The following is a 26862-nucleotide window of genomic DNA, read 5'->3' on the forward strand; positions in this document are numbered from 1 at the left end:
AGCCTGATGTTCCTCAGAGAGTCTTGTGAACCTCTCTGGAGACATGCTGTCTGTACATGTTTCCTTTTTGCTCCCTGTTGTGTTATTCATAGTCACAGCAAATCAGTCCAGTTTTGTCCTAGACTGGTAGCTGTATTACTCAACCTGATTAAAAAATATAAGAGCAAAATATAGGTCGGCTTATAAAGTGAGAGGTAGAGACGCTGACAGATGCTAAGGAAAGAGTCTAAAATACACATTGGACCACTGCCTAGAAGGAGGATGGAAATTTATTATATGAGGGAGGTTTAAATGATACTTCATGTTCTGAGTGTTTCCATCCATGAACAAAGAGCTGACCTGCTTTCAACCTTACGTGGAGACAGAGGTGGTGGGGGCCGGCTGCACATCCAGCGTCTTCAATTATCTCTGAAAATCAGCGTGCCTCAGAGATTCTTCGGAGAGCTGGTGCCAATATATTCCTGAGTGGCCACAGTCCATTCCCTCAAAAAAAATTTTTTTTTTAGAGAATGGGTTAAACATACAAATCAATTCTCTAGAAGTCTATGTATTAAAAAAAAAAACACTTTCATATTAAATAAAAGCCTTCATCAGGGAGTCAAGCTTTTTTTAGGTACCAATCCCTTCTCTGAAAACTATTGATCATGTACTACCCACCTCCACGTAGACCCTGTTGAGTGGACAGCAAGGGTTGTGACCCCACCTCACTGGCCACAGTGGATTCCACCAGGGGCAGATGTCTGACCCACACTGGGCCATTAGATTCTCCTTCCTGGAAATTTGGGAATTGGATATAGAGGTTAGTTCATATGCATCCTAAAAGAATTTTAGAGTGACTTATGCAAGTTTTCATTATATATGTTTATGGAATTGCAAAGGAGGTTATTTCCTGGGCTTTCCAAATTCTTACATTTTAAAATAAAATAATCATATCACTCTTACCTAAATATCTAAATTCATCCATAAAAAAAGAACAAGTACTTTATCAACAACAGGACATTATACATCATTCTTTTCTTTTCTTTAAACCGATGTTTACATTCCAAATTCTCCATTTTGTGTTAGTCATAGTATCTTAATTCTCCAGAACAAAAATACTTACATAAGTTGAAATAAGAAATTTAAAAATTTGCAGTGACCATAAAGCTCTAAGTGTGTTAAAAACAAGTAAAAATGCTACCTATTTTCAGTGATAAATAGTTCATATTGATGAATATCACATATTCCTATTTATCCCCATTTAAAAAATCCTATCTATAACTATGTATCTGTAATCACTGTATATAATGATTGACTTTGTTCAAATAACATGCAAAGGAAACTGGAAGTAATTTGCATATCAATGTAACTCAACTCTGTGACATTCTTCTCAGCTTTATGCCCCAAATGCCTTAGTGATCTTCCAGCAAATATTATTTTAATGATCTATCAGTGGACAATTCTAGTAGCTCCTTCGTCCAATTTTGATATAAGCAATAAAATGGAAACTTCTGACTTGCCTAGTGGCAGATACTGTCAGTGCCCCACCCACTTCTCTGAGACACCAAGCATTTCAGGATACAAAAATAGTGTCTTATTACAAATGTGTATGACTGTCTCCAAGAGCTTTCCCTTTGCCTTAGTGTGAGGGAGGCAAGTGGCAGGGAGTTAATGCCCCTGAGGACAGCCTTCAGTCAATGACAAGAGATCCTGAGCTTCCTTGCTTTTGCAGGTGGGATAGTCCTGAATGTGTTCTATATCATCTTCCCAAGGTTCCCTATGGAAGTGAGTGCATTTTTCTCAGTGGTAACTTGCTCATTAGGGCATTCTCTATTGGCTTCCTTCTCTTCCCTGTCACTTCTCACTCTCTTGCTAATGCTTCCTGGGATCACTTCCCTCATATTGCATTTGCTCTCAACTCTTGACCTTGGCAATGCTTCTGGGATAACCCAGCTGCAGTGAGTTGAACTGTAGCCCCCACAAAATATGTCCACGTTCCAAACTCCAGAACCTATGAATATGACCTATTTGGAAAAAGAGTCTTTGCAAAAGTCATTAAGTTAAAAATCTCACGACTAGATGATTCTGGATTACCAGAGAAGAGTCCCTAAATCCAAAGACAAATGTCCTTATAAGAGAAAGAAAAGAAGGCGCAGAGACAGAGAAGGCCATGGGAAGACAGAGATAGAGATAGGAATGACAAAGCCACGAGCCAGTGAATGCCTGGAGCCACCAAGAGCTGGAAGAGGCAAGGAAGGATTTTTCCCCTAGAGCCTTTGGAGGGAACACATCCTGCTGACACCTTGATTTTGGACGCCTGGCCTCTAGAACTGTGGGCAAATAAACTTCTGGTGTTGTAAGCCTCCAAATTGGCAGTAATGTTTGTTATGGCAGCCACAGGAAACTAAGTTCTGGGGAAGGATGGTGGTGAGGGTTGCACAACAGTGGGAATGTACTTAATGTCACTGGACTGTGCACTTGAAAGTGGTTAAGTTGGTAAATTTTATATTTACCACTACCACCACAACAAAGTAGAAATAAAGAAAAAATAATGGAAGCTAGAGATTAATAACAGAATTAGATTTAGTCAGTCCTCAAGGGATCCCATGGATTGGGGGGGCGATGTGTGCAAGAGGACTCTGTCATGTGATGTGGGGTGGGGGCTGAGCTCCAGAGGGGTTGGATATCTTGTCTTATCTTACATTCCCCATCTGTATCCTTCAGTGGGGTTAAAAGAACAAACCAGAAGGCATCCTCCCATATAAAAACAAACTAACCAAACAAATATGGCATGATTTTATCTGGAATAGAGCAAGCTTCTGCATCCTCTAGACTTGGAAAGCTCCAGCAAAGCTCTTTCTTCCCTGGCTCTATGTCTACGGATGTGATGACTGCTATCACTGAAACCGGGCTGAGTTTGCTAGGCAGAGCCTTTCCACCAGTGAGAGTTCTTGAATTTTTGTGTTTTGGGATTCCCTTGAGCATTTTTGATACTTGAAGCAATACTTTGATGACAGGTATTAACTTTTTCACCTAGAAAATCCACACATCCACATCCTCTCGTGGATCCTTCCAGGAGTTTGTGGATTTAAGATTACATGCACCTGCTCTAGAGGCTAGGCAATTTCATCTCGGCGTTATGCGTGCTATGTGAGCAGTGGCCAACATCGGTACCAGTCAGGCCTTACTCATAGTTGCTTCTAGAAGTTCACTCATAGAGGAGACACGTACAGTGTTAGCTGGGACTTTCCCAGGTTTAAGTGATAAAAAACGAATCTAACAAACAAGTTAAAAGTCAATATATTTGGTTCTTTTAACTGTAAATGTCAGGGATTGTGGGTTTCAGGCACCTCCAGATTTAGGCTTCAAGTGTATCATCAGGATTGAGTCTTTTTCCATCCCACAACTCTGCTCTCCAATGGGTTCTTAGATTTTCCTATGGAGGCCAAGTTCTAGGTGTCTGTGATAAATACTACTAGTGCTAGTATTTGAGGAGGAGAGATGAATTCTTTCTCTCCCAGGGTCAGATCCACCCTCTCTGTGTGGCCGGCCTGCATCTGGTGCCTCCCCTGTGTGTGGGAGAGGTGGGGCCATGTAACTGACAGCCTCAGAAGGTGGAGGAAGGAGTTTTTGAAAACAAAAGATCCTGGACAGAACAAAAGTAACAGATGTCTGCTGCAGACATGTATGCAAATAATTGTAATCCTCATGATGGATGGGTATGATAAAGGAAACACAGCAAGGTCCACTGGGGACATGGAAGGGGTTATCAACTTTACTGGATGCGGTAATGCCAAATAAAGCTTCATAAAAGATACCATGCATGAGGCATTAAAAATATATTAATTATATTCAATGTTACTCATCTACAGCTCTGTGGCTATTGTCTTTCTTGTTCATTTTTTTGTTCTTAGATCCAAGCATGATCCCTGCATATTTTGGCAACTCAAATATTTGTTGAACTGGGGTTTTATTTATTTATTTATTTTTTTTTAATTTTTTTTTAAATTTTTTTTTTTTTCAACGTTTATTTATTTTTGGGACAGAGAGAGACAGAGCATGAACGGGGGAGGGACAGAGAGAGAGGGAGACACAGAATCGGAAACAGGCTCCAGGCTCTGAGCCATCAGCCCAGAGCCTGACACGGGGCTCGAACTCACGGACCGTGAGATCGTGACCTGGCTGAAGCCGGACGCTTAACCGACTGCGCCACCCAGGCGCCCCTGAACTGGGGTTTTAGAACAACAGTAAGATAGCCTCCTGTTTAGATGAAGATTTAAAGAAGTTGAAGCACAAAAAGATCATTCTGGTATTTTCCATTCTACTTTTCGGTTGCCTTTAGTTAACTTTTATCCAGAGAATCAGTTTTGAAATAACATCAGAACTCAGTTTTATTTTTAACGTTATTTTTTTGTCACAAACATCTGACAGCCTTGATTTTATAAGTTCTCAGGCTTCTTGCCCCATGACCAAGCATTATATGAGCACACTGTGCAAACCGTAAAATCATGGAAAAGTTTAAGCCAATCTTCTGACTTATAAAAGCTAGTTAACTCAGTCTTTAACTTATTCTTGTGATAGAATGGCAGTCCGTAAAGAATCTGGAGTGTTCTCTTTCTATCTGGCACCTCCCTAGAGAACTGATTTATAGATCTTTCTTGTCCTTCTGGTCCAAACAGACCTGAAAGCACATGGAATTTAGGTAGACTGCATATTTATTAAAGCTAATCTGGAGCCAGTGAAAAAATTACTAGGGGAGGAATTTTGACTTATTACTACCTGTTATTTATACCAAATAGGTTTTTTAAAAATGTTTATTTATTTTTGAGAGAGAGAGAGAGTGGGGGAGGGAGAGAGAGAGAAAGAGAGAGGGAAGGAGGGAGAGGGAGAGAGGGGGAGGGAGAGAGGGAGGGAGAGAGGGAGAGAGGGAGAGAGAGAGAGAGAGAGAGAGGGAAGGAGGGAGAGAGAGAGGGAGGGAGAGACAGAGGGGGAGGAGAGAGAGAGAGAGAGAGAGGGAAGGAGGGAGAGAGAGAGAGAAAGAGAGGGAGGGAGAGAGCGTGTGCACATGCACACATGAGTGGGGTAGTAGCAGAGAGAGGGGGACAGAGGATCTGAAGTGGTCTCTGCACTGACAGCAGTGAGCCCAACGTGGGGCTCAAACTCCCGGACTGTGAGATTATGACCTGAGCTGAAGTCAGAAGCTCACCCTAATGAGTTTCTGGTGCCTCTATACCAAATAGCTTTTGATCTTTGTTTTCGAGCACTGTCACTTCACACCTGTAAGCCAGCTCATTTTACAAAGGGTCTGGGGGGATTTTCTCCCCAAATTGTATTTTCTTATTTAAAGTTTGTTTATTTATTTATTTATTTATTTATTTATTTAGAATTATTATTTTTTTAAGTTTTATGTGTTTATTTTGAGACAGAGAGAGAGAGAGCATGAGCAGGGGAGGGGCAGAGAGGGAGCGAGAGAATTCCAGGCAGGCTCCATGCTGTCAGTGTGGAGCCGAAAAAGGCAGGCTCAGACTCACAAACAGTAAGATCGTGACCTGAGCTGAAATCAAGAGTCGGACGCTTAACCAACTGAGCCACCCAGGTGCCCCTAAGTTTATTTATTTAGACATGCATCCAAATAGGAGAGAGTGAGAGGAGGGGCAGAGAGTGAAGGAGAGAGAGAGAATCCCAAACAGGCACTGTCAGCACAGAGCCTGAAGTGGGGCTTGACCTCACAAACCATGAGGTCATGACTTGAGCTGAAATCAAGAGTCAGATGCTCAACAGACAGAGCCACTCAGGCGCATCTGCCCCAATTGTATTTTCAATGGACTCAGGCACTAGGTTGAACTCACCACCCTCAGTTTACCTCCCACTGCTCTCTGGTCTATGCATGGCCCTTTTTTATTTTATCTACTTGGGTGTTTATTTGTTGATAATATAATGAACACCCGTGAACTCATTATCCAATTAGAGAAGGAATACACCAACCATAACTTCCATCTTCCATATGGCGCTGTCCTGGCCCATTTACCCCCTACCCTGGACTCCTTCCACATGATGTAACCACAATTCCAAATTTTGTATTTTGTTCATTCTTGATATAAATTATTTTTTATCACACATTACATGCATGCAAACCATATAATGATTAGTTTTAATTGTTTACGACTTTTATAGAAAAGACATTATGCCATGTATAATCTTCGGGGACACTGTTCCCATTTCGTTTTCTATTACTAAGAGTCATCCATTTGTTGTGGCCGCTGTGATTCACTAATCTTCACCGCTATGTCGTATTTTATCACGTGAACACACCAGCATTTACCTATCTGGTCTCCTGAACACTGGAGTTTAGGCTTTCACATTTCTTGCTGTAATAGAGAGCTGCAGTGGAGATTCACATATGCGGTTCTCTCTCCTGGTGCGCACCTGCTGGAGTTGTCCATGGTTTATACCTAGGAATGGAATGTGGGATGATGGCAGGGTATATGAAATCCAACTTTGCAAAACAATGCCAGACTGTTTTCCAAAGCAGTTGTAGTAATTTCTACTCTCACCAGCAACGTGTAAGACATCCTATTGATCTGCCCTCTTCAGAACTTGGTATTGCCAGATGTCTTAATTTTTGTCAATCGAATGGAGGTAAAGTAATATCTCGTTATGGTCTTGATTTGCATCTCCTAGGTTATTTACAAGGGACTCAATAAATGGAACAGAAAAAAAAGATTATCCATGTGAAAAGTAAGTCAGATCCTAATCTCACATCAGACATGCAAATCAACTCCAGATGGATTAGAGATTCAAATGTCAAAAGCAAAAACCTGAAAATTGTTAGGAGAAAATATGGGTAAATATATTTAGATCTTGGGGGTAGGGGAGGATTTCTTAAACACTGGACACCAAAAAAAAAACACCTCACTATAAAAAAGAAGTGTGATGAATTTGACTAGAATGAAATCAAAAGCCTGTATTCATCAAAAGACATGGTAGGGGCGCCTGGGTGGCTCAGTCGGTTGAGTGTCCGACTTCGGCTCACGTCACGATCTCGCAGTATGTGAGTTCGAGCCCCGCGTTGGGCTCTGTGCTGACCGCTCAGAGCCTGGAGCCTGTTTCAGATTCTGTGTCTCCCTCTCTCTCTGACCCTCCCCCGTTCATGCTCTGTCTCTCTCTGTCTCAAAAATAAATAAACGTTAAAAAAAAAAAAATTAAAAAAAAAAAGACATGGTAAAGAAGGTAAAAAGCTACAAATTGAGAGAAGACATGTCACATATAACGAAGAATCTATCAAAAATAGCTTAAGAATTGCTACAAAATCAAAAAGGAAAGGACAACAACCCAGTAGAAAAATAGGCAAAAGACATTTTCATAGAAGAGGAAACACATAGAGCCAATACTCATGTGGCAAACTCAATTTCCTCAATTTTGAAAAGCATCTTTTGAGCGAAAACAGGAGAGTTTAAAAGCTACTAAATGTCCATCAACTGATGAATGGATAAAGAAATTGTGGTTTATATACATAATGGAGTACTACGTGGCAATGAGAAAGAATGAAATATGGCCCTTTGTAGCAACGTGGATGGAACTGTAGAGTGTGATGCTAAGTGAAATAAGCCATACAGAGAAAGACAGATACCATATGGTTTCACTCTTATGTGGATCCTGAGAAACTTAACAGAAACCCAGGGGGGAGGGGAAGGAAAAAAAAAAGAGGTTAGAGTGGGAGAGAGCCAAAGCATAAGAGACTCTTAAAAACTGAGAACAAACTGAGGGTTGATGGGGGGTGGGAGGAAGGGGAGGGTGGGTGATGGGTATTGAGGAGGGCACCTTTTGGGATGAGCACTGGGTGTTGTATGGAAACCAATTTGACAATAAATTTCATATATTGAAAAAAAAAATAAAAGAAAAAAAAATAAAAGCTACTATAGTCTTCTTCCAGGCTAAGCAAAAGCCAAACATCTAGAAAAACACAATGCAACCTTAAACGTTCCTCTAATACTCAGGGAAAAGTAAAACTCAAGGAAAGTAAAATATTTACTAATGTATTTTAAGTTTACTCTCTGATTTTGCTTATTCCTGTTGCCTTACACACTGTTGGCATTCAACAATGGTTAATTAATTGATTGATTTCCTGTGCCTGGTTCTCTGTAAGCCTAACTTTGATTTCTTTCAGACTTGGAACAGATGGGGCACATAGTTTTAAGACATTAAGAAACATTATAAAACGTGACCTTCCTTCTCTGAACTCTGTGCCCTGTTCGCTATAAGAATAAAGCATCCACGCGAAGGAAGAACTCAGATTTAATCTAAAAGGCATGGTATAGCTATGCAGAGCCCAGACCCTGTGGTTGAAAACAAAGTGCTTAGTCGGCATTGCGGCATTGCGAGGGAGAATCAGAGCACAAAAGCGGATGGGAATGCCCCCAGGGCCCACCCCCACATAGGGACCTTGAAATCAAACAAATGTGCTCTTACAAAACAGGCACTATATTGTAAGGTGACCTCAGAGAGCACTAGTTTAATAAAGGTGACATTTTAGAGAGGAGGTAATTCGTTTGCATCAGATTGTTAACATGTGAGCTCACTGTATTTTATTGACAATTTTTTGCTTAGGAAAACAGCTCAGGATATTAATACTTCTGAAGACTGGTCAGGAGGGGAGTATCTAAAGGAAACGGATGTGCTAATATTACCTTGTATTTTCTGCAGAAGCTATAACTTAATTAGTATAATCTTTGTGTTGGTTGGTTGGAAATTACATACTAAGAGACTTAGAATTTTGTTTTTTCTTTGACCCAGCAACTTATGAATTTATTCCATGAGTAAATTCATGACTTTATTTAAGGAAGCAATCATGAATGAGACTAAATATATAGCTCCTAAAATATTCATCAAAGTATCATCTGTAAAAATGAAAAAGTGAAAATAATCTGAATGTGGAAAATGGGGAACTGATTAAATTGTAGTGTATGCACATACCCATTAAAATGATGAGAAACAATATTTGAAGACATGGGGACTGATCTTATGGTCACAGGTTATAAACAGCATATAAGGCATGATTCTATTTAAAGCATATGCACCAATGTATGCCTAAAGAAAACAGACTGGAGAGATATACACCAAGCAGAAGAGAAAAGGCAGCACACATAAATAGAGGGCCACAGGACAGCCACAGAGCACAGACAGATTGGCAGAGATAGAAAGATTATGAGTAAAAACACAAACACAAAAACAAACCAACAAAAACAGTAGGACAATATTCGTTTGAAGGAATTTAAAAAATGTAAGCTTGAATCAACTCTCAAAAAAAAGACAATCAGAGAAGATTCTTTCTTATTGCTGCTGTAACTGATTACCACAAACTTAGCTGTTGAAGACCATAGAAATGTTTTATCTTACAGGTTTGTGCGTTAGGAATCCGGTAAGTATTCTCAGTGGGCCACAGTCAGGGTATTGGTGGAGCTGTGCTCCTTTGTGGAGTCTCTAGGGGAGAGTCTCTTTCCTTGCCATTTTCAGCCTCCAGAGACCATCCATACTCCTGGCTTGTTGTCCCTTCCTCCATCTTCAAAGTCAGTATCTCTGATCATTCTTCCTTAGTCACATCTCCCTCTGACTGTAGCCAGGAAGGGTTCTCTGCTTTTAAGGATTTGTGTGAGTTATCTCTTCACCTCAAGACCCTTAACCTTCATCACATCATGTTCATTTTGGCACATTACTATGGGGATTTAGACGGGACATCCAGTTGTGATTGCTTTACAAAAAGCTGCCTCAAGTCTTTTTCTAGAAGGAGACCTGTGTGACCAAATGGCCTTCTGGAACCAGAAAAGTGTGTTAATCCTAGTGTAAGGCTGTATGGTTAATTTAGATTCAGGGCTGGTGAAATACATATCCCCCACCCCTCCTCAGGAAGGGACAAGATCACAGTTGAACAGTGAGGTCACTTATCATCTTTGTCAATATGGCCATGTGGCAGCGACCGTGGGAGCCCCTGGAATAGAAAATGGAACAAGCCAGAAGGCTCAGTGGACTAGAGGTTTAACCTTTGTCTTTTGTCTGGTTCTACAGAAGGAAAAAACACAGAGGTGGACTCATGTAAGCAATAAGAGATAGGTAAGAGCATGTTAACTGAAGCATTGTTTATGACAGAGAAAGATTGGAAACAATGCAAATGTCCATCAACTGGAGACTGGATATACAAACTGTTCTGCAGTCATTCAATGGAATTCTATTTGGCAGATTCAGTGGAGAAACTAGATCTGTGTGTATCAACATATGTGAAAATAATGTTGAGTGAAAACAAACATGTTGCAGCATTAAAGTAGTTCTGTAAATTTTAAAACACATAAAGCAATACTATGCACTTTTTTTTCTGTAAACATATAAGTAAATTTAGTTTCACTATAAAAACATGGACTGGGAGGGTGCTTACTGAGCTCATGGTAGCGGTTGTCTCTGGAGAGGGAAGGGGATAGGGCTGCGAAGGACAACCAAGGGGATATCGACCTTACCTATATTGTTATATTTCTCTTATTAAATGTATTTGAAGCATATGAAAAAGTGGTCAATTTAATTACTTATTAGTAAAGTGTAAATTAAAGCCACAGGAAGAAGAGGAAGAAGGAAGAGGAGGAGAAAGAGGAGGTGGAGGAGGAGAAGGAGGAAGAGGGGGAGGAGGGCGGGAGGAGGGGGAAGGAGGAAGAGGAGGAAAAGGGGGAGGGGGAGGAGGTAGAGAGGAAGAACCACAGTCAGGTACCACAACACAGTCACTAGAATGTCTGAAATTAACAAGTCTAACAATATCATATGTTGACACAAATATGAAGCAACTGGAGTTCTTACACATTGCGGGGAGTGTAGATTCATTCAATCACTGTTAGTTTGAAAACTGTTTCCCAGTATCTTTGAAAGCTAAATATATGCCTATCCTGTGATTCTGAAATTCCACTCCGAGGTATAAGCTCAAGAGAAGTGAGGAGGGGCCCCAAAAGAAATCTGCAAGGCTGTTCATAGCACCTTTGTTTATGTTAGTGGATGACTAGAGATAATCAAACCAATTAAGTTATTCCACTTCTAGATATATATCCTAGAGACTCTTCATCATGTACACAAGGAGGCCCAAGAATACTTATTGTACAGCCACTTACAGGAGCAACAACAGCAAAATAACAATGCAAGTTGCCCACCAGCAGGACAACGGCTTATTACTGCAACAATATGGATGGATCTCAAGGACGTTATGTTAAGTGAAAGAAGCCAGATATAAAAGAACACATACGGTGTGATTTTAAGGAGTTTCACAATTAGCAAAACTCATTTCTGGTGACAGAATTCAGAATAGGAGTTACCATAGGGGTTTACTAACGGAGTGCTATTGACTAGAAAATGGCATAGGGACCCTTCTGGGGTGCTGACAAAATACTGTATCTTGATCTGGTTGGTAATCACACACGTGTATACATAGGGCAACTTTATCAACTATACACTCAAGATTTGTGCACTTGACTGTATGTCAGTTTTGACACACACATTCAAAAAAAATCCAAGGCAAAAAAAACAATATGTTAGTTAACATGTGTTAATTCTCAGTGGTGGGTATAGAGTGCTATTACTTAATTCTCTATATTTTCTTTACATTAAAATTTACAATCAGGAAAGAGAGAGAGCAATAGTTCTCCATAGCCAAAGTGACACCCATCCTAGAGGGGCCCTCTGCCCAGCCATCTCCCCAACAAGGGGGTGAGTTCTCTTATAAGGGGGTACAGATGACAACAACCAGCCAGCCTGTGTTAGTGGAGACAAGGTTATCTTCATGGTCACTCTCTCATGAAATTGGTGTGGCTGCTAAAAAGTGGGGTGTTTTGTAGGCTCTTTTGAAGGTCAGTGTGGCTGATTCTTGAGCTGACAGGGACCCTGAGCCATCACGAATGAGCTGGACTAGAGCGCCAGCCTCCCTGCACCCCAGCACCCCCAAAGAAGGCAGAATGGTATTTGGAGGGCAGCTCCGTGGCCTCAGCTTCCAGATTGGTTGCTGCTCCATTTAGCCCAGGGCATCACCCATATTGGGTGCATGGCAAGTCAAGAGGAAGGAAAAGAGAGGAACAAAGAATTTAAGGAGGTGGGAAAATAAGAAAAAGACGTAAAATGAAAGATGCATATGCCTTGCCCTGCAGCTTCAAGGACCTGGGTGGGTTATCTGCTTCCTTCTTTGGAGCCTCTTTCTCCTATGGGCTCAGCTCTTCACCTTACACTGTGGAGGAAGGGAGGGTGTGGTAAAGCCCAAAGTGGCTCCGAAACCAGACAGACCTGCCTTTCTGTCACTGAGTGGCAACCTGCTTGACCTCTGGTGCCTCCCTTTCCTCACCGGTGAAACAAGCATTAATTCCACCTCTCAGGGTCGATGTAGGGGCTGGAAATGGGGAATGCCAGGACCTGACCTAGGAGGCTCTTCATAACAGGGGAGAGGGGTAAGAAGAGGCCTCTCTTCCCTCTGAGGTCAGTTTTGTGGGTCAGAGACGCTGGCAGGGATGTCCAATAGAACTTTCTGAGATGATGGGTGTTGAGCACTTGATAGGTGTCTGGTGAGCCCTGGGGACTGAGTTTTTCATTGTATTCTATTTCAGCTGTTATATATTTACATAGTCACCTGTGACTGCTGGCTGCCGCAAGGGGCAGTGCAAGGAGAGTTATTCAAGAGAGCACGACTGCCCCCCCGCCAGGCGGCAGGGCAGGGTGGCCCATTGGTCTGGACACTGAAAGGCGCTGGGTAGGCGCCGCATTTACGCAGTCATTTCTTCCCCTGAAAAAACTCTTCCTGAATAAAGTCGGGGCTAGCGTGAAAGCCCAGGACTGAGGTCAAACTCCGAGCTCCAGGATGGGAGCAATTAAGGTTTGTAACCGCGTGGACTCCACAACTTCGGTCCCTCCTCGTCCCCTACTCTCTCCAGTCTGCCTACAATCAGTAAGTCCCCTGGTGAAATGCGGTGGGGACACGGGAGCCTCCCTCTGCGTCTCCGCCACCCGTCTGGGCCTCCCAGGGCTACTGTATTCTTCGCATCAAACGCTAGAGGCTCGGCACTTCCCATTTCACAGCTGAGGAAACTAAGGCTCCAGGTTAAGGGCGCGCGGCAGGAAGCGGGGGAGCTCCAGCCCAGCCGTAAACTCTTTGGGGCTCCGGTGGCGACAGAGACACCGGCGACTGGGGTTGTCAGGGCGCGCGGGCGAAGCGGCGAGTAAATATTTGGGGCTGTAACCCGGGTTCCGGCAACTCACCGTCACTGCGGTTCCCCGGCGGGCGCGTGGCGAGGGCGGCGCCTGGGAGACAGGGGCGTCCCCGCGTGGCGGCTGGGACAGACCTCGCGGCCCCGCCCCGGCCCGCCTCCGCCCGCGGCTATAAGACGGCAGAGCGGGAGGGTGGCGGCGGTGGGAGAAAGAGCGGGCGTGCGCACCGTACTGCAGGCGGTGCGGCGGGAGCGCGGCCGGGCGAGGGCGGCCGGCAGAGCGGGAGCGCGAGAGCCGGCCCGGAGCAGCCCCGGCGTGGGCGCGAGCGCGAGCGCGAGCGGCTGCACCGTTTCCGAGCCCAGCACCTCTTAGGACCCTCCGCCGCGCGCGCGGGGCCGAGCCTGCCCATGAAGCCGCCAGCAGCGCAGAGCAGTCCCGCGGCGGCCGCGGCCGCAGGTGAGTGCGGGACCCTGAAAGCCCTGGCCCCTCGGGCGCGGTGGGGGGCGAAAGGCGGGGGATCCGGGGGCGTCCCTTTACCCGCGGGTCCCCATCCTCCCCTGCGGGACCCTGCCCCTGGCGGGTTCAGCTGCCTTCCCCGCGCCTGGCTGGGGCCACTTAACGGGCGCAGCCTGACCCCGTCTTGCCACCGCTTACCCGTTCGCACGCGCCCCCGAGGGACGAGCGTGGGCACAAGTACCCTACAGCGCGTGGGAAAGAATTCGGCCGCGTGGATTAGCTGGGTGACCTTTGGTCTGCAGCTTCACTCAGCGGAGTCTCAGTTTCCCCATCTCTAAAACGGGCACGATTCATACCACCGCTTCAGGGGCTGGTTGAGAGTATGAAAAGATAAGCAACGGGCAGTGACAGCGTGGCTGTCACTCGGCAGGCGCGCACTGAATGTTAGTTATCTTGGGGAATGGTGGCGGCCCCCTCCAGGCCCGGGGACGGGCTAGCCGTCCCGCCCCGGCACCTGAGTCCGTCATCCCTGCCCCAGCCCCGGCCTTGGACTCGGCGGCCGCCGGGGACCTGACGGATGCGCTGTGCGAGTTTGACGCGGTGCTGGCCGACTTCGCGTCGCCCTTCCACGAGCGCCACTTCCACTACGAGGAGCACCTGGAGCGCATGAAGCGGCGGAGCAGCGCCAGCGTGAGCGACAGCAGCGGCTTCAGCGACTCCGACAGTAAGTGTGGCCCCACCGGGGAAGGCGCGGGAGCGCCGGGAACTCCCAACCAGGGGTCCTAGGGGCTCGAGTCTCAGTCTGCTTCTCTGGAAGCCGAGGGGTGGGGAGCCCAGCCAAGCGAGCCCTAAGGCTCCGCGCAGTCCCTAGGACGCCCGCAGACAGGCAAAACCCCCGGGTTGTCACGCGAAGGCTGTTGGAGGCACGCGGGTCTACCTGCTGCCTGCAGGTGTCCTGAGGCCGGAGGGTTTAAGCAGCTGCCCGGACTCAGCCAGACCGGGCTCCCGGGACGCAAGCCAGGCCTTCCCACCGTTACCTCTCCTCCCTTCCTTTGCCCTTTTCTCTCTCTGCATGTTTTTCAGAGTATGTGTAGAAAGTGCCACAGGAATGGGGGTGGAGGGAGACATGGGAGGGCACAATACCGAAAAATTTGTGAAACCAGAAGTTTCATAAGCGGCTGTTCTTGGGATTTTTGAAATAACTTCTTGCGTTTTCTTCTGGCTCCGAGCTCCCAGACCGGCTGGTGCCCTGCATGCGGTTTTTGAAAGACTCCTTGGCACGGCGGGGCTCGAGTATTTTCGGAAGTGTCCTTCTTCCTTCAGGCAGGTCCACCACCGGGACCGCTGGCTTCCACAGCTCCCCCCACCCCCACTCAGGCTGGAGAAGGAGCCAGAGGGCAGATGGGCACAGAGGTGCTTCCTGGCGGCTTTTCTCAGAAGGGAGACTACCGCAGGGTCTCTTTGTCTTAAACAACCTTGCAAGTAGCGGGACAATTTGTTTTTTTTTTTTTGTTTTTTAATTCGAGAACAAGTCGTCTTGTTCGAACAGATATGGGTATCTGTTTAGGTATCAGAAAATTTGGTGACTTTTCAAATTGTTGGTTTTCAAATTCTGGAAGACTTACTATTTTTCAAAGTGAATTTAAATTTTTCTGACTTATTCTTGAGACTTCATTCCCTAGATGGGTTACCAGCACGAATGTCACTCCCTTTGCTGCCCTTGACTCTGGAAGTGAAAGCAATGACCCAAGGACCTTTCCTTGTGATTCTCTTCTTTTGAAATCTGAAGCTCTTCCTTGTTCCAGAGCAGATATAGTCCCAGACCCCATGTGAGCTGTCCTCCTGAGAATGAATAAAAGTGCTTGACACCCTGTTCAGGGATTGAGTCAGAAACCTGAGGTCCATCATGACTTTCCTTGGCAGTCCTGCCCAAGGGTTAGATTTAATTGAAGCTTTTGAAGTGAACAGGGATGGAATAGTGTGCTGCTAATATTCTGTTTTGCATTTTTGGACTTGATTGCTAATGACCAGACCACTTGTTTTCAATTTCAAAGAGAAATCTCAAAACTTCTGAAATTTGTCTCAAAGCTGTGGCCAAACTTAAATATGTCTTCTTTTGCTGGGTCATGGAGCAAGTTATTCATCAAGTGCAAATTCTCTCTCCCACAAGAAAGAAAGCTGGGACAGACTGTCCAGTACTGCACTATTGCAAAGAACAAGTCCTTTCTGACACAGGGCCTCATTTGGCTAGGATGTGGTCTGAACTTGCCCATCCTGGGTGATTGCAGCTCCCTCTGGGTAGGGTTTCAGATCTGGGGCCTGTTTTCAGGGGCCTCAAAGAGAGGGTACTCAGAAACCCATCCTTAATGGTTTTGGGGGAGAAATTTGGAATAATCTATAGTTTCTCTTGGGGTGTATGTGCGTGCATGCATTTTGCTTTCTGCCCTTGTTGCTAACTGCTCAGCTAACCCTTAGTTTGGTGGCTAGAGAGTAATGGGGAGGGTATAAAGAAGGCTCAGATGATATTTGTCTTTTTTCATAAATGTGTAGCTTATCCCCCATAAGACTGGTTAGAAATAGTCTTGGCAGAATTGGTGTATATCTAAACAGTAATTTCTTAAGGAAGCATACTGTGTGTATCTTAACTGCCACCAAGTACTGAGCACAGACATTTATTATGCGTATTTGTCTGTTCAATGCTTTTCTGAGGAAGAGAATGTTTGAGAGAAGTAGATCCTACTGAGATTTAGGCCACCAAAAGGGAGACATACCAGGATAATGATAATAAGAGCAGCTCAGTTTTTCCAAGCCCTTACTATGATTATTGTTATTATTTATTAGCTCTTATCAGTAGTGATTTCTTTGTTGGGCTTTAACTGTGTTATCTCATATGACCTCTACCACAGTCCTATAAGATAGGCACTGTTATCTCCATGTTTCTGATAAGACAGCAGAACCACGTGAGCTGTCTCTAAGACCTTGCTCTGTCACCATGGATGGTTGGCTGGAATGGGAACCAGGTCCTCAGGAATAGACTTGAAGTCCCGTTGGACCCAAATCATTCACCTGTTTATCAACAGTGGTTGTGTCTCTTCAAGGCAGTCATCATCAGCCTGGGTCCGGAGGGTCTTGGTTTCTACACCTGTAAAATGGAAAGGATGCTATTTAGTAGTACTGTTAGAAACATCCATAAGCTCATGATGAGGAAGAAAAAAAATCACTGTTTCATGCTCTCAAGAAGACATTAAAATGCATACACCAGGTTCTATCACATAAGTCAGATGTATTTGAGCCAGTGTCTTGCATGCAAATGTTACATATGAGCTACAAACCAGCAGCACCTTGATTCCCACTCTGCCTGCTACTTACTGCTCTATCACTCAGAAGATCCACCTTCCAAGATAGCTCAAAGTAGCAGTTCTGTTTTTTGAAGAACCCTTCCTTTTCTCATTAGAAAAAAAAAAAAATTAGGGTTGCTTGCATACAAAGGAGAAACATAGATATTCCTTCCACCCAAAGAAGCAAGTTATTTAGATAGGAGAGAAGAATGGACATTTAAAAAGAAATACTCCTTCCTGGGCACCTGGGTGGCTCGGTTGGTTAAACGTCTGACTCTTGATCGTGGCTCAGGTCATAATCTCATGGTTGTGAGATCACGCCTTCTGTCAGATCCAACTGGGCATAGAGGCTGCTTGGGATTCTCTCTCTCTCCCTCTCTCTCTCTCAGCTCCCCACCTCCTGCCCTGTACACACACTCTCTCTCTTTCTCAAAAAAAAAAAAAAAAAAAAAAAAAGAAACACTCCTTCCTGTTCCTACTGATGGGGTGGGAGGGGGAGGTCCTCCAAAGATGTGAAGAAGACCAAAATGAAAATTGCAAGATAACTCCACATTAAGGATGGCATTCAAATAGGGGTTGATCAAAACAGGCTGGTTCCTTTCCCCTAGACTTCGGTCCAGCAGGTGAGATCTCAGACACTTTAGTGGGAGCAGTTTTAACATCAGCAGTGGAAGGGCAGTGTTGTTCAAACTTCACCCTTAGAGGGATTTTAGGGGTTGTAAACTTCTTTGGTTTTAACTTTTAAAAAAATATATTGTTTTCAGTATTTTCAAAATTGTAAAGGCACACCATGATTTCTCAAATATGTTTAATGAAATTTTAACTCATAATTACTGGTTTTCTAAAAATTTTTAATGTTTATTCATTTTTGAGAGGAAGAGACAGACAGAGCACAAGTGGGGAAAGGGCAGAGAGAGAGGGAGACAAAGAATCCGAAGCAGGCTCCAGGCTCCAAGCTGTCAGCACAGAACCTGATGCGGGCTTGAACTCGTGAACCTTGAGATCATGACCTGGGCTGAAGTCAGACTAATGCCCAACTGACTGAGCCACCCAGGCGCCCCTTTAATTACCAAGTTTTAGCCAATGTGTTAATTTATGTTTCCACTGAATGATTTTATATGAAGTTTACAGTATTACCTTGAACTTTAAATGGTGGTATGAACTATCTCTGCTGTATTGGGATTTCACTTACCTTTTTTCCTTTGAAGAGAGGAAGTGTTTTGCTACTTAACAGGAAGGGTCTGAAGGCTGCTGGGACTGCAAGAGATATTGTGATGTTGTGGAGCCGTTTTAGGGAATGAGGAACTGGCTTCTTTCAGCAGGTGCAAAACCAGAACATTTGTATATCTTTTCCTAGTCTGCTCCAGCTTGGCCCTGGGAGAAGGTACCTTGTGCACAGTGGGTGTTAGCATGACAGGTAGCATATTGGCTGATTTGGCATAGGAGATCCAGAGACTGGAATCTGAACTTGTTCAAGCCTTGAGAGAACGAGAAGTTAGGAGCTCTCGGGCTGCCCTGGCACTGTTAGGAATTCCAGATGGGTGACAGGTCTCACTCGGACGGAGACCTCGAGAGGTGTCCAAAGGGACCCAGCAGTCAGGGAAGCTGGGACAATATTGGTGAAAGGGAAAAGGGCTCTTTCTTACTCTATCCTACTTTTAGTGAGGCTTTCAGGATTTAGATTTTGTGGAGGAGATTCACCCCTCCCCACCACCATTCACTGTGGCAGAAGGGAAAGAGGTCCAAGGCTTTCTTTTTCTCAGTTAATTACTATAGTTTGCTTGTCTTCAACGTGTGGGATTGTTCTATATTTACAGGAGCTCTGGGCAAGGTTTACTGTCTGTGGTTTTACTTCCCTCTGGAGTAGCACATGTTGGTGCTAACCCTAAATTACCTTTCTCCCCACCCCCAAACTAAAAGAGCACAACTACCTTTTAAACAAGCTTCTGTTTTTACAGCTGAGTTTCTCAAACTCTGTTGGTGCTCTTAAAGTTAGATCTTTGTATATTGAATATGCTTACATTTCTTCTGATGGTGTCTTAGGGAACTTGGTACCTAAGTTTGAGGTTCCTGGATTCCGCACGCCAAGTTGACTGGCCAAGGACATTTCTAATGGGCCTTTGAGATGCCTGTGAGATGGGGCTTTAGAGCTGATTGAAGTAGATTTTGTGGAGCCCTGAAATGTAGTCTTATCACCTGCTAAGGTTCCCCAAATCATCACTGATTGTGTCCTTGAACCCCTGTTAATGGCACCACCTGATATTGGGGTGGGGCCATAATACATTAATATGCTATCAGCCAGCAACACATCGCTATCATTTTATCAGACTAACAGGCTGTTGTTTTGCAAGGGATAGAGTTCCAGAGGTGTGAAAAGAACAAGAAGTTAGGCTTTACTTACCTTTTAATCTACCCTAATGCCTACCGTGAAGTCTTGTTCATTGAGGGTGCTTAATAAAAGTCCATGGAGTGAAATTTTATGGGATAAAGGAAAGTGATGTCTAGAGCTTGGGGGCACTTCTGTGTTGGTGGTTTGTTTTAGGGAGGTTTATTCGAGGGTGCCTCAGAAGATAAGCCTCTCTTGAGAATTTTGCTGCTATCTAAAGAAGAGGAGGAAGCCCAGGCTCAGAATCTTGCTTGTTAACCATTCGCTGTGGGGCCCTTTGCTCTCCTGGACAGGTTATCCTCCATTTAACTAGGAACTTTAGAATAAAATCATGAAAACCAGGGGCGCCTGGGTGGCTCAGTCGGTTAAGTGTCTGACTTCATTCAGTTCAGGTCATGATCTCTCAGTCCATGAGATCCAGCCCCACCTTGGGCTCTGTGCTGATAGCTCAGAGCCTGGAGCCTGCCTCAGATTCTGTGTCTCCCCCTCTCTCCGCCCCTCCCCCCTGCTCACATCTTTCTCTCTCTCAAAAATAAACATTAAAATAATTAATTAAAAAAATCATGAAAATCATACATATCATACACGGAGTGGCTAGCTTACTATTTCCCTTTTGCTAAGGAAGAGACTAAGTCTCAGAGGTGAAGTGATTTGCACAGGGCCACGCGGTTGTCATATGGCCCCTTATCCCATACGGCTCTACTGTGGCAGCTTCTGCTGGGCCTTGTGGTAGCTTTGGGCTTCCTGAAGTTACTTTTTTTCATCTTTTTCATGAATGACGTATGTAGAATATTACCACAGGGTGGGACTGAACTGTGGGCAGGTTTGGCTTCAGGATGCTGAGGGTTCGCTTCCTGTTGATGGTTGAATATTTTGGAGCCTGGAGTTAGGTCTGGCTCAGATTGTGCACAGAAACTCATGGAAAGAGAGAGGAATCAAGGTGTGGCAATGAGCTGCTGTGTGAACTTGTGTGTGTGGTTGGTTAGGAGGTGTGGGGGAGAGGGGAAGTGGGGAAGTGAGTGTATGCTAAGTTGACATGCGTGTGTGTGTGTGTGTGTGTGTGTGTGTGTGTGCTTGCGTGTATCTATCTATCTGTATATATCTATATAGGGGTATACCTATATATATATATATATATATATATATATATTATACATATATATAGATAGATATTGTAGCCAGAATTTTTTTTCTCTCTCTCCCTCATTGGGGGAGTAGCATTCCCCCATTCATTAGCAGTAAGAGGAACTTCTGATTATGTTAAGTTTGATTTGCAACTGAATTTATTAGGCAAGTAACAGCCAGTTTGTCTATATATTTTCTGAGTTTGAAGAAAATACTTGGATCAAAAAGACATATTAGCACCAGGCTGTAAAGGCTAAGAGGTACGCAGTGACAACATCCCAGTACCATGACTCATTCTCTACAGAGTCTCCAAACCACCTGAGTTTTTCCTGAATCCTCACTGGATTCTTTTTTTCCTACCATTTTGCAATGGCCTTTTTCCTGTCTAGATCATTCCTTCCCCGAAAGTTCAATGACATTTGGTCTACTTGCCTGTGAGGTAAACAAACTGTGTGTGAGTGTGTCCCTCCCCCCCCAAAGGATGGCTGTATGTGGATGTAAAATTGCTGAAAGTTGGAGCAGAATAGGGATGAAGTCCAAAGTCAGGGCAAGGGCCAGTGGTGCAGGGCTGGGTGGAGTGAGGTATGCTGGTGAAACTGGCTCTCAAGGGCCAAGTGTTTCTGAGAGATAGAGACCAGAGGTGTGGCCACGGAAGCCTGGGCCAGCGAGTCTCTGGGTTCGGCGGTCTGGGCCAGGGATGGGAGCGATGCTGTCAGGTGTCCTCAGAGCCAAAGATAATGTGCCAAACGCCTCATGTTCTTTCCTTCTGGCTCCGGGGTTTGGGCATGAAGCCGGCCTCCACAGGGCTCTCTGTGGTTTTCCTGCCCCTGGGTCTTACCTCATCTTTTCCCCTACAAGTTTCTCAGGTTCTGTTTGTGGCGATTCTCCTACCTATTGCGTGGTGACAAACAGTGACGCCCTGCCGTAGGTCTGCCATGGACACGGCCGCTTTCCTGTATGTAAGGGAAAGGCTTTTCCTTGAGAAAATCCAGACTGCTCTAGGGGTGGGCTCAGCTGGAAAAGCAAGCAGAAGGGCTTCCCCATTTGAGTTCCTGTGCAAGTGTCCTGAGACATGTTAATGGGCTGCCACAAAAAAGGTGTCCCATAGTTAAACTGGAGAAACAAGACTTCTCAGGGACATTGAAGTGGGAAGACCCAGTAGGAGTCTCCAAAGGTGCTCAGTGTTTCTCAAACTTAGTTGATCACCTACATGGTTCTTCTTTCCCAAGGACCAGTGTTCTGAGGAACATTTTTTTGGGGGGAAATATTATGTGTGGGGTTTGGTATTTTGGATCTCAGTAGGTGTTCATCACCAAAGCCCTGAAAAGTGACTGTGGTCCTTTTAGGTGACTGAGGCTGGACCTCTGAGGGGAGAAAAGATCATGAGAGTTGGGCATGTCTGGAAAAGTGAAGAAGATGAATGAGTAGGTCAGGAAGATAAGATGGCACTGGGGCCACCTGGTCAGAGGAGGGTGGGAGGAAAGGGAGCCAGGTGTAGGGTCTGAGAACTTGCAGTAGCCTTTTAGGGATGAAGCTGAATTATTGTGTGATGAGAAACCTCTGCTTTGGAAAACGCTTTTTATCTTTTATAACTTATTCATGTTCACTTTGAGTTATGGGGACCAAAGAAAGAAGTTTTTGCCTCCTCCTGAGTTGGAGGTCGTTGGATTCAAGTGACTGAATCCCAAAGAGGAATAGAGCCCTGGCCAGGCCCTCTTGATTCAGCCGCCCTCCGTCACCTGCAAGACTTTCCAGAGGTCATATCTGCTACAAGTGTGCCTGGCTTTGTGTTTTGTTTTAGCCAGGAAGACTGTTACTTTGTGACCTCACAGGCCACATCCTGCTTCCGCTGGCTGCTCTGCCTTTGAGCCCTTTGAGGGGGTGGAGCTCAGCCACCAGCTCCCTTTTGGTGTCATGGCCACATGGCTGAACTGGCTGTGGGCTGGTTTCCTCATTTTTGGCAGGATTTAGAGAAGTAGAGTCTCAGAACTTCAGAGCTGGAAGGAACTTTAAGGATTATGTAGCCTTCCCATTTTATTGATGGCTAAGCCGAGGCTCAGAGATGCAGTCTTGCCCAAGGGCGCCCGAGTATCTAAGTAGCTGAGCTGGTTCCCTTGACTCCCAGCACAACTCTGCTTCTGGGACCTTGCCTTGCTCTTGCTCTTGCTCTGGTCTTTGGGGTACGGCAATAGAAGAAGCCACAGGATCACTCCAAGTGTCTATAATTGACAACGTCTAGAAGAAATATTTGTCTCTGACCCTCTAGCTTATCCTCAGAATGTAGGTTCTCAGGAAAACCAGGCCAAAGACAGTCTTGAGCAGTCAGGGAGGATTCTGAAGTAATGGGACCCAACCTTATGTTTGTATTTTGGGGGGTTCAGAGGGCAGAAGGGACATTTTTCAGGAGAGACGATTCTTTAGGTCTAAAATCCTGAACCAGCCCCCCACCCCACAATAGCCAAGCATCGGCTCAGCTGTCAGTTAGACTCCTGGGCAGTGGGATCCTGTGTGTTGCAAAGGAGGCTGGTCTGGTCGTGATCATCCTGTCACACTCTCCTTTTTTTTAGAGAAGCAAGGCCTTCAGTGTGCCTGACTGGACACACACACACACACACACACACACAGGCACACACCCCTATCTCAAATCATTTTGGGGCATGACTATAAAATCTGGAAATCAACCTGTTTTCTTTACGACTTTGCTCCTTTGGGAGATGAGCTGAAAACCATCTTGAACGAGTTACATTTTCTTTCCTGAAAGGTGCAGATTCGCTCTATAGGAACAGCTTCAGCTTCAGTGATGAAAAACTGAATTCTCCAACAGATGCTGCTCCAGCTCTTCTCTCCCCCACCGTCCCTCCTCGGAAAGGTAGGCTCGTGAGTGGTGGTATGAGGGTTTTGGTTTCCTTCTTCTCTCACCCTTCCTGGTCTCTTGTCTCTTCCGCCTGACCCCCGACCCTTCCCAAATGTGCAAAATAAATAGATAAAACTAACATCTTCGTATGGTGTGAGGTGGAACTGTCCTTTCTCAGGATTCTGATCGGTGTAAAAATGAAATCAGATAATTGAGGGGCAAGGAACCAGATCCGCAGGGAGAAAGAATGCTTGTCTTTACGCTCTGCTTTCTTTCACGTGGTGTAATCAAGACCATGCCAAATGACAGTGCTCTCTCAGACTGGTTGGTTCGAGAATTGAAAACTCAGCAGTTAGGGTTTGCAGAAAGTGAGATCCTTTTTATTGCATTAACTATGTAACCAATGCTTTCAGATTACCAATTTAGCAATTCAAGGGGGTCATCATCATGAGGCAGGCCATGATCTCACATGATTTAAAATAGCAGCTCCAGCCTGTCTCTACTGTGATATTAATAGACCTAAAAAGTTTTTAAAGATGCATGAGCAGTTTCTTATTCTTTGGAACTTGTAAAGTGTCTCCAGCTAGAGAGCTGAATGTTCTGTTACATTGGACAAGTGCCCTCTTGAAAACAAAAGGAGTTTTTCTCCTCAAGAAACATTATACTTGCTGAAAATAGTTGCAGAATGCAATAAAAATGGAACATGGTTAAAAAGAAATATGAAGATTCTATTACTTTTCTCACTCTTGGCATTAAAGGCAGAATTTCCCTCTTTTTCAAAAGACTGATTTTTAAATTCTCCTCTCAACATAGCCGTGTTGAGCAGTCACTAGGGACTCTGCTGTTGTCCAGCTCTCTGCAAAACGGAGCTATTGAATTCAGAGAGACAGGGCAGTCTAGGAAGTGGCTGAAAACGTGCCCAGATTTGCTACCTGATCTTTAAGAGGTAGGAATTAAAGAAGGAGGAAAAAGCCCTAGTGGCAAATTGACTTTAAAAGCTGAGAACAACGAGCCATTTGTAGCCAGCCAGCAAGGGTTAATTAATACAAATATCCAGGCACGCGTTTCGGACAAGGCATGAATGACGAACCCTACAGGAACAAGTATATGTCTCAGGATATAGAGGGAACAAAATCAAGACAAGGACTGGCTGCCTTGTCCTGACAGCTGGATGGGATGAGTCTGTCCCAGACCCGGAGGCCTCAGTTTGCCTTTCTGTACCATTTTGACAAAGAACAGTGGCTCCTCCTTCGTTTCATACCGAGGGCTGTGGTATTGCCCTGGGGTGGTGGCACAAACAAGAATGTGTCAAAGGCGAGGCTTAGTGGGAATATTGAATCTGGGTGTCCACTCTGCACTGTGCCACGCTTACCGGACATTTTTGACTGATAACTCAAAACCTACAGAGTCAAAAAAATCAAAACTTTTCATCTTCCTTTCCAGCCTCTCCTCTCCCCTGCCCCTCAGACTTGTAAGGTAGTGAAGGGAGATTCTTCTTCTAGGTTGTTGGGGTGAGGGTAGCACAGGGGATGATGAACTGAAAAAACACAAGAAGGGGACGTCTAGGTTAATCTTCAGAATCAGTGTCTGAGTGACTGTAAATAAACATTGGAGCAGACACTTGGGGTTGGTACGGGACAGTCTGAAGAAATAACGTCTCTGAAGATCCAGAGATACAAAATGGGGTCGCATAATCCTGGGAACAGAGGGCTTCTTGAGCTGTCATTGATATGGAAACTGAAGGTTGACTCTTGTTTTTCAGCTAAACTAGGAGACACGAAAGAGCTAGAAGACTTTATTGCTGATCTTGACAGAACATTAGCGAGTGAGTACGCGCCTCGTATTAAAAAAATCAAACAGAAAACCAACCAACACCGCTGATAAAGTGCCATAATAGTTACCAGCTTGCCTGGGGGCAGGAAGTTACATCACTGGGCTTCTTTAGGTTCAGAAACAGGACCCTAGTGGCTCAGAAAGAAATTCTGAGGACAAGTTTGCATTAATGTAGACCGTGTGCCTTTCCAAACAGTGAGAACAGGTTACCAGCAGACAATGACATTTTGTTTGAAAAATGCAGAGTAGTTATTAGAGCAAGATTGGAGCTTTACCATCACGATGTCCTGGCAGGCTTTTTGGAGGAGAAATGAGCCGACTGACTACAAAAGCAATGTGCTAACAAGCCAGATGGTTCCATCCCATGGGCCAAGGAAGTGTTCCCAGGTTAGATCCAAGGATTTCGGGAGGTCTGACTTCTAAAGGGTTGAATCCCAAAAGAAAGAATTGGCCTGGGGAGACCCCATAGCCAAAGGCTCACACCAATTAGTGAAAAACCTGGATTAAGTACACACTACTTTGTGTCCCATTTGGCAGTTACACTAATGGTACCCCTTTATGTGACTGGAAATGTTGGGAACTGAAGATATCAGACCATAACTACAATGGGGGCGGGGGGTGTCCAGAAGATGGGGCCCTGAGAACCAATCTACCCACTCTGTTTCAAGAGGAAAGGATTACAGGAGCCAGAAGAATCAGCTAGGACTTCTGGGATAAAAGTTTCAGCAGCTCTACTCTTGGGTGGGGGGGGGGGTCTCATTCAGTCACAGAGCAGAAGAATTTTGTCCTAGGGTCTTAATTTTTTTAATGAAAGAGTTGATTTTCCATAAGGAATGTTTTATGGTATCCTCTGCTAAATAGCCAGGTGTAACCTGAAAAATTAGATCCAAAGCTGGTTATGTAAAAATGACCCTGTCCCTCATACTGTTTCAGACAGACGTAAATCTTAAGTGGAAAGTCCTTGTGTATTTTCTACATTCTCTTGCCTGTTCTCTTACCTGCTATACCATCCCACATCAGAAGACCCACGCCTGTTTTGACAGAGATTATTGTAATTACAGCACAATTTGTACGAGTCCCGTGGAACAAGCCTGCCTACTTCATGGAAATTGCAGCTGGCCGCCCGGTTGTACCAGTTAATCAGACATACATTACGTGGGAAACCTGCCATTAAGTGTGATGCTTTGATGCCTGTCTGCGACGGTGTTAAGCTCTGGTTAAGCCTAGGAATTGGAAACTCTTATGAGTGCATGATAACCTTATTTATCTCCTTTTAACAGGTATGTGAAACAAGGAGAAGTTCTGGGTCCTTTCATCCTAAGGGAGAAGCTTCAGAAAGCTCCGAGGACCCTGGTAAAATCAGCTTACGGAATTTGCTGCCAGAGCAGACAGAGATGAGAACTCACCTACCAGCAGGCCATTCTCAGACTCGTTCTGAAACCAGCCTTTGATCATCTCTGGGCAATTTAGAGAGTGAAACTGACTTTGTTGACCAGCTTGCAGCATATTAGAACAGATGACCCATGCTAATATTGTATTTTCTCTCAAAACATAGCTTTCCTGTAATTTAAAGTGCATTTATGGAAATATTTGTAATTAATTATATATAGTTGGAAACAGTAATAGGCTTTTCCCAGTATAATATATTTTTGTATGCAAATAAAATTTGAACTGGA

General features: G+C 44.7%; 1 protein-coding gene and 1 long non-coding RNA gene across 2 annotated transcripts; one reads left to right on the forward strand and one right to left on the reverse strand.

Moving 5' to 3' along the window:
- Nucleotides 1–251: 251 nt before the first annotated feature.
- Nucleotides 252–16992, reverse strand: LOC131485095 (uncharacterized). The gene is made up of 3 exons (XR_009248637.1): nucleotides 16717–16992; nucleotides 6302–6431; nucleotides 252–483 (listed from the first exon to the last, which is right to left on the reverse strand). It is a non-coding gene; the product is annotated as an uncharacterized LOC131485095 (long non-coding RNA).
- On the forward strand, nucleotides 13369–26862 carry RGCC (regulator of cell cycle). The gene is made up of 5 exons (XM_058684100.1): nucleotides 13369–13650; nucleotides 14189–14374; nucleotides 23261–23368; nucleotides 25116–25178; nucleotides 26467–26862. The coding sequence occupies exons 1-5, from the start codon at nucleotides 13602–13604 to the stop codon at nucleotides 26472–26474; spliced, it is 414 nt and encodes a 137-aa protein (XP_058540083.1). The 5' UTR covers nucleotides 13369–13601; the 3' UTR covers nucleotides 26475–26862.

This window comes from Neofelis nebulosa, chromosome 1 (genome assembly GCF_028018385.1).
Source record: "Neofelis nebulosa isolate mNeoNeb1 chromosome 1, mNeoNeb1.pri, whole genome shotgun sequence".
NCBI lineage: Eukaryota > Metazoa > Chordata > Mammalia > Carnivora > Felidae > Neofelis > Neofelis nebulosa.